General features: G+C 36.4%; 1 protein-coding gene across 4 annotated transcripts in view; it reads left to right on the forward strand.

Annotated features, from left to right (window-relative positions):
• Positions 1 to 4,363, forward strand: part of LNPK (lunapark, ER junction formation factor) — a 42,948-nt gene extending 38,585 nt beyond the window's left edge. For all 4 annotated transcript variants that reach the window (XM_068407439.1, XM_068407442.1, XM_068407441.1 and 1 more), the window contains one exon: positions 3,408 to 4,363. In XM_068407439.1, coding sequence (XP_068263540.1) covers positions 3,408 to 3,604 — 197 coding nt within the window. In that variant the 3' untranslated portion in view covers positions 3,605 to 4,363. The remainder of the gene's footprint in view (positions 1 to 3,407) is intronic.
• The last annotated feature ends 4,220 nt before the right edge of the window (positions 4,364 to 8,583 follow it).

An 8,583-nucleotide genomic window follows, 5' to 3' on the forward strand; every position in this document is an offset into this window, starting at 1 on the left:
AATTTTTTTCATGAAAGGCTAGTCGGTTCTCTTATGTTCTTCTCTTAAAAAGTATTAAAGTTTGGATCCTATTGAAAAAGCCAACAGAAACCATTTTTATCCTCTTGATTAATTTTGCCTTGCCTGTATTTGATACTGTTACGCTGCGTTCTTGATTCAGATTTAGCAATGTTTTGAAGGTTGAAACAAAATTTGGCTGCTTCAGTGTTTTGTGGTGAATATCTGGGGCTGATGTTCAGAAAATCTTCATCAGATGCCTTTGAACTTCAGATTTTACCATGTTTGTCAGCGCTTTATGGAGACAGCTTCCTGTGTTGTCTCCAGATTTTTATGGAATTCCTGGACCATCTTAACGAAATATTTTATGATGATTTAATATTCTGTCACTTTTAAGGATTCTTGGAGTACAGGAACTGCTAGTATGTTTGAAAGGACTGCCATTTAAAAGGCAGATGCAGAAACTGTTTGTTTCGGAGATTTGGCTTGCCTTATTACCAAATAAGTTCCACTTTCACAGGACAGCATGAGCCTGCTGTATTTTTTGTAAGCCATTGTTTCTTTTCAAAGATGTGAGTTTCTGCCTACTGTGCTCTTTCCTTAGTTCAGCTGCTATGTCTAGAATTCAGTGATTTCTCCAGCAGACATGAGTTAACTCACCTTGAGTTTAATGACTTGTGAACAAGTTCTTTTCGTTTAAAAATGTATTATGTTTCCAGTCTACCACAGTTCGGTTTTGCTGAACAACATAGCTTGCCTTTTGGTAGGATGTGAATGGTACAGGGAATGAAATGCTATGCTATTATCAGGCTTCTTTTTCAAAGGCTTCACAATAGCTTTCTGTGATATGAAAGCCAAGAACACAGACCACTGTGAAGCACATGTTCCTTAAAGATATTTCAGACATACGGCACTGTGTGAAAGTCTGTCCTAATGGGGAGCTGCAGTAGTGAAGAAAGCTGGTCCCAAAGGTCTTGAAAGTACAAGTAGCTATATTTTAATGCAGTTATTTTATACCATTTTTGTGAACTCCTGTGTAAGAGACATAAATCTTCTACTTAATTTAATAGTGATGCAGTATTGTGATTTCACTGGTTATGCAGTGAAATATTCTCTGCGACAAGAAGAGGGGTAGCTGACTACTTATGATGTGAAGTACCTGTGCTTTCTAAGTACTAAGCATTAAGCAGGAGTGTGGGGGGAGAAAAAGGAACTGCTGTAGCCAGGAGCAGGTTTTTTAAAGTTGCATTGATACAGCTCTTAAATTTACCTCAGGCCAGCATAGGGCTGTTTGCTGTTGAGATCATGTATGATCATGTATGTGTAGCTACAGTCGTCAGGTAAATTGTGGATTAAGTGTTAATCATCAGGGACACTAGTTTTCTTTTGTCATCTTTTTAAGTTTATGATCAGAGCTTTCTCTTCTTAGCTACTGCTCTTACAATTACTTAAATCCTGCAATATTGAGATCAAGTTGACTTTAGGCAAGCTTTCCATTAATTGGTGTATTTAAAATGGAATCACTGTATATGTTTAATGAAGGTTGGTCATGTTTAGAAGCTTCTGCTTGCTTCTGCTAGTGACTGACTGTCCTCAAACATGTTGTAGATGCTCAGCATCCTCCTGATCAGACTGAATGAATAGTGTCTTTACCTCGATCAGACTAAGAACAAATCACTTCTGCAGAGTGCTAAGCATCATTCAGTTGAGGACTGCAGGACTGAAACTCTGTAAATAAGTAATGGTTGGACTATGCTACAAATGAGTTGAGAGGACATGGAGTTGTCTCTTCCTCGCATCCTGTACTTTCTTTGACTTGAGCCTGAACATCAGCATTAAAGGAATGTAACTCAAGTGTGGAGGGATTGTAGCAGGAAAAGGCACAAACTTATTCATAGAATTTGAGGCTGAAGAGAAAATGCAGAGATGAGATAGAAAGAAAACTGACAGTTGGGAGATAAAGATTGAGCGCAGGCTGGGATGGGATCAAGATGGAAATTGAAGAGCAGAAAGGGGGAGTGGGATAGTTTGGAAAGAAACTGGGAGCATTAATTTGGGCAGAAATAGGACTGACCATCTGACAGGCAACTCCAGAGAGATTTTGGAACAAGAAGCCAGGGCAGATGTTGAGCAGCCTGTGATTGAGAAAGCAGGGAAGGAAGCTGACTCAAGAGGTAAGTCGGTTGCAATCTTGCTGTGATGGAAGATCAAGTCAGAGGAAGAAATGGAGCAGCTGGTCTGCACTAAGCAGTCTGAAGTGGAGCCTGGAAGTAGCTAGATGGAGCTGTGTGTGGGAAGAGGGGTCTCGAGTTCTTGGTGACAGATGGCAGTTGTACCAGGTCTGGTGTGCAGCAGCTACTCTTGTCAGTTGTGACCCAAGAAGCAAGAGCAGTTGCTCTAAAACTTTCATCCCTGCTTTAGTTCTGTGTATATCAGCCTGAAGCATTCTGATTACTTTCAAACACCTAACATGTTTTGATAAATACGAAATTACAAACATTTGATAAGGTTAACTTTTTTGAGCTGTAACTTTGCATCAGTTTTGCAGACTGTTTGCCTTCACAGTATGCATTAATGCTGTATAGTATTGACTAATACTAGTCAATAAATAAACTGCCATCAATAGTACCATTCTACAGTACCTTTGTGTCATTTAGTGCAAATTAGTTGTTGCACTAGTTTTCCAGTGCTTATGTTTACTTCAAAATGCCAGTCTCTTATTTCTCATATGCTACTGAAATCCTGTTGTGAAGCTAGAATTTACTTCTTTAGAGGTAGGACTTACGATTAGTATTTTTAACTGATCTTCAAAATATGCCTATTATCAAAGAAACTCCCATCCCAGATTGAGAGTAAAGATACTCCTGTGTATCCTTCCTACACTTGCTGTGGGAAGATTGAGAATAAGCAGTAATTTTTATGGGCTGTTTTGAGATGTTGAGAACTAGACTGTTCTAATCTTTTTTCCTGGTTATCTGTCTCCTTATGTTTGAAGTAGTTTCCACCAAATAGAATGTTTAGGTTTTGTGTACAGATGGAACCTTTTATAGAAAAAGCTATACAGTTGGTAAAACTTCCATTGCCAAGCACAAAAAAGCTGAATTACCATCACGTCTTATTTCTGGCACTGTCTCACATTAATGAACAGGCTTAGAAAGATTATGTTGAGGGTGAACATATACAAGCAATACATAAATATTTTCATAGTCAGATGTGAAATCTTAAATTGTAGAGTTTTACCTGTGACCCTCTTGTTAGAAAAAAAAAATCGTTTTCAGCAGTTGAGAACTTCATGCAGTGACTAGTCAAAACATGTGTGCGATTGCAAAATGTTGTTTTGTTTGCTTTTTAAGAATATTAGCTACCTCTTCATTTCTGAAATGGTTATTTCATAATTTTTCTTTTCACAGAATCTGAAGAAGATGTGGCCCAGATTGTTGAGACAAATGAGACGGATGATAAAGCACCAAGTCCTGAGCAGCTAAATGATAAAATAGCTGAAGAAGTTGGAAAAGAAGAATCAGAAAACGTTTCAACAACTGAAGACTCTATTTCAGAGTCTATTTCAGCTGAACAAAGTGAAGAATCTTTAGTGAAAGCAGAATAAAGTACTTCAAGTGCCTTCTGTAGCTAGTTTTTAGCTTTGTTCATGCCTGTTGTTACTATTCAGGTGAGCTTTTTTTTAATGGTACAACTTAAAACTCTCGCTTGAGCTTAAACTGCCTCAACTGCCACAGTATTGTCAAAGCTATGTGTAAAAGTGGGTATTGTAAATTAAGCAGTGTCTTTAAGTTAACACACAGAATGTATAGTTAGTTGAAGTCTAACAGTTGTAGCCATTGTACAGTTTGCATATTTAAAAACTTAAAAGTATAAGCTTTGCTAAGGGTGACCTATAATTTGACATCTCTTTAGCTGTCGCCCATAAAGAGAAATTACTTGTCAACAACTGACCTAGTAAGTTTAGTCTGCTGAACTTAAGATATTTTTAGTGCTTCCCTGTTAAAATTGAGTACGTTTTAAATACACAGATGTTTACAAGCTAAAGTGTCATCCGACATTTGACTTAAGTGTATGGAAGTGTCATTACAGTGGTGTTAATGTTAATTGTCTTAACTTTTTGACAGAATTCAGTTAAATGGCACTCAGATAAATGGCATCTCCTTTGGTATTTGCATTGCAGATAAACCAGAGGCCCATACATACGAAACTGCTTTGTGTTTACATAAAATATAGAAAGTTTCTGCACTTGATTGTACTTGAATGCAAAGCACTATTTATACCTGTACAATAGTGACAAGATATAAGTGAATTTTGTGCCTTTGTGTATTTTGTTAAAGGAAAATAAAGACATCTAGCAGCAATACTTGCTTTGTGATTCCTAAAACTGAAGAGAATTTCTGTTCTGCTGTATGTAGCTATTCTACAGTTACTTTGTTGAAGTTCAGAATGAATGACACCTTAAAAGGAGCATGTCTATATATAGCTAAGGTGGCTTTGATGGAATAGAAATAGATCCCTGATCAATAGGGGAAGTGAATGTGCATGTGCCAAAAGACTTTCCTGACTGTGCCTGAAGTCTGATACTATTTATTGTTAAAATTACAATGAATATTGGCTACTGGATTACTGAAACTGTATTTTGTTTATTGTATAGCTTTTCAAGCTAAGGACACTTGTTATACATTTCCTGTTAAATATAACAGTTGAGAACCTGGACTAGAATTTTTCTGGTGCCTGGAAGTGAGGTACCTAAATCAATCAGATTTTTTTAGAAACAAATGCTGACCATGTGTAACTTTGTTGATTTAATAGCAGTTCTGATAAGAGTTTTATAGTCTGTGATGTTCTCTGTGTACCTCACTATATGGAGGGAAGAAACTTCAAAAACATTTTTTTAATCTGTTGTCTTGGTCCCAAAGTGAACTGGTTTTACAGCAGCAAAAAGCTAAACCTTAGTAGCTCAAAAGCCCTCTACAAGAAAAATATGTTTCTAAACATGACTTTAGTATCCACGTCTTTTTATGAGACATAATTATTACATGAACAGCAATGATTAATTTCCTTTTCCAAATATATGCTTTATTTTCTGATTCTTTGGGGTTAGTTTAAAAGCTCAACCCTTATGTCAGTCAGAATCCAGTTTGGTCCGTATATAGGTAAATGAGGATTTTTTTTTTTCTGCTTCTAACTGAATTGCAATTCATATTTTAATTAGTAGTCTTAATAGAATGTAGGCATGTTTAAAGGAGTACTTGTAGGTGTTTGGCTGTATTTATAGAAACAATTAGTAAAAACACGTAACTATCTTGTGTGTGACTATCTTAGTTGGGAATACAAAGAAAACAGTTCCTTTACCAAACATGTCTTATGGTATGAGAAAAGTACAGGGTACAAAGTGATATTGCATTCTTTAATATTTTAAGAGAATGTATTTTATATTCTGGAACTTCTGTACAATATAAATAATTTTGCCTGAAAAGTGACAAAGCTTACGCTTTGTTTTGTGAGACTTTCAGGTGTTAATCTTTACACAGCATTTTGTACCTCACTAATTTATCTGTTCAAAGGCTGATTTCTTTGGAGAAAAAAAAATTATCACAGAATACCTCAGTAATTCAGCACAGTAAGTTGTTGGATGTACTTACATTATAAGCAGTAAAGACAAGTAAATTTGATGTTATGATCCCTCATATGGGATATGAATGCATGAATTACTGTCACTTCAGAAGTTAAGTTTTCTCTAGGCCCATGTATTATTTCCTTTTAAAAATTAGTATCTTAAGTGTCAGGCTTTTTGTAGAGTAATTTGAGGTCCTTCCCATGACAAGCAGTCCTTCCCATGACAAGCAGTCCTTCCCATGACAAGCAGTCACTGAGCTGTAATGCATATCTGTTGAATTGACTGAGAAAATACTCTGTTGATACTGGAGCTATACACTAAAATTTTTTCATTAGCCTGGAAGATGTCTATTTTCAGATGTCCTGCTTTTATCAAGGAAACTGATGCTTCTTAGGTTGTTGTGAATCTGAATTTTTTTGAAAAGGGAGACTCGGTATCTGATATGAGGTGGGGGGACAGGAAAGTGTTATTTCTCCCAACATTCTTAAATGTGACACTAGCAACTTGCCACAGGAATGATTGATACTTTCTGTGTAATATATCACTGAAGGATCAAGTAGAGACAGTCAGCCTGATGTGAAAACAGATACTTGTTACAATGTGAAAACCTAGCTTTATGAGACCTAAGACTACCTAGAATTTTTGAGGAGGGGAGGAGTAAGTAGAGTTTTCCTGAAAGACTTTCATACTAAAAAAAGTTCCAAGCAGTCGTTCCCATTAATTGCATCAGAAGGCTTGAAAAAGATGTTAAGGATGTCCTGGTATTTTGGTAGAGAAAGATATATTTTTAACTTTATAATTTTTTCAGAGTTTTAAAGCAGCTATAGTAAATGAGGGTAGAGAGTTAATCAAAGTGAACTCAGGCTCAGGGAGATACATTATGATAGTAATAGACTGGGGGCTTTCCTCAATTTACAGTAAGCATTCACATGTTACTCCTGCCAAGTATGTGTGCCGCAGTCCTGGTACGAATGTGAGAGGAGGGTTCTGTTTCTGCAGCAGTTGCTTCTTGGCTTGTGTCTACTGCAACTGTGGCAATAGTAAAAGATGCCAGTCCAACAGGAATTGGATCAAAATCCAAAAATGCCTGTCAGTGAACAGCAGTAGGCACACTCGGTCATGTCTTTGTAACACCAAAAAACTTGGATGTAGGAATATGTAGAACAAAAAGGGTGTCAGTGATATTTAATCCAATTGCAGACTGATTCCCAAAAAATGGAAGAAAAGTAGGGAAAAAAACGTAACAAATGCTAACGTTCCGTATTTTGTTGTATTCTGACTTCCTAGTATGTACTTGAACCTTATTTTTTTCAAAAGTACTTAAAGGCCTGGTCCTGTGAAAATCTCACTTCTCAGAGATGTTATACAAGCCCCCCTTTCTTCCTGTGGCCTCGATGAAAAGCAAAATTGAGCAGAGTAGTGACGTAATACTTGGCAAGCTTGTTGGTGCCATGTTTTTATTGCTTCTGAAATATTGTGAGTAATTGTAGAGTTTACAAACTGTAAACTTCCATCAGAAGTCTGCCATACTTGAGAGTGTATCTGGTAGTCTGAAATTAAGTGTACTTTGTGGGCTGGATGCTGGCTCTTTCCAGGAAGGCAGGAGGAAAAGGATGGCATCCTAAGTAGGTGGGAATTTCTTAGCATTTGGTCTTTACTAGGGGTTTGTTTACACAACAAATAGAATAAGTTATAACAGCATTTAACAATAGGAACTGCTACCCTAGAGCATTTAAAAAAAAAAAATAGAGTTGTCCCTAAAGATCGTCAGTCTCAATGAATTTGACTTCTCTTCACCATTGCTTTTGATTTGTGAACCTCTCTGGGGTCCTGTCAGGTCACATTCAATCTTTTCTCTGCAAGAATAAGACCTAGAGAGGTGTATGATGGGCAGGATAGAGAGAAGGGTTTTAAAATGAAACATATTGATTATACAATAATTTGCTCCCAAACCATGGGGTTTTGAGATTAAAGCAAACACTTCTAAGATTCTTGATAGATTATCTAACTTGGCAACAGCACAAAATCTAAAGCACTGAATCATAATATAATCCTTTCAAGGCTGCATAAAATCAATTTGATCGTGACATAATTTTTGCATAGAAGGGAGGGTCCTGACCAATTTGCATAATACTAGTTATTTCTCACTGTAGTCACTGTGGGAATAAACCTACTTCAGGACTGCTTCTACATACCTAGCGTTGTACTGATAGGATTCTCAGTAAACAATTACTAATGTTTTTCAGGAGGGCTTCATAAGCCTTTGCCACTGTGAAATCATGTATTCTCCTTTTATTGCGTGACAAATAATTTGCAAAAAAGGAGATTGCAACTGCCAGAGAGAAATACGTGCAGCAAAATCCTGAAATAAACAGATATAGGAGAAAACAAGGGGTGCAGATAGTGGAGATCTGGCAATTTTGGGTGTTCAATTTGTAAATTCAAATTCATCTCTAGATTTGTAACTTATATTGAAATAATAATTCTTTCTCTCTTTCTTTCTCCATTTTGCTGCCTAAATGAAAATAGAGGTGCTGGATTTGTAGAAAACGCAAGCAACAAAGACCTTCCAGCTCTCCTGAAATGGTCTGCCCTCTAATTCCTTGCATCGCTTCAAGGAGTTCTACTCAGTTGACAAAACTTAATTTTTGGCTTGTTCAGCACACAAAGAAAAATGTTTTACAAAAGCACCAAGAAAACTCATTTTAAGAAAACAATCTTAAATGATGTTTTAGAAGAAATGTGAAAGTTGGTATTTCTTGAGGAATGTTTGAGCTTGTATTTTTTGTATGTTGAGCATTTATTTAAACAGGAGATCCCGTATATTTATAGTTTAAAGTTCTTGTTGTAATAGCCTTGTTGTTGCATTAGTAAAGGGTGTGTGTGTTTATGTACTATAAATAGTATCTTTAATCAGAAGTATAATTTTAATCCTAGCTGTGGCCTTGACCAGTAGTTACATC

This window comes from Nyctibius grandis, chromosome 9 (assembly GCF_013368605.1).
Source record: "Nyctibius grandis isolate bNycGra1 chromosome 9, bNycGra1.pri, whole genome shotgun sequence".
In the NCBI taxonomy this organism is placed as follows: Eukaryota; Metazoa; Chordata; class Aves; order Nyctibiiformes; family Nyctibiidae; genus Nyctibius; species Nyctibius grandis.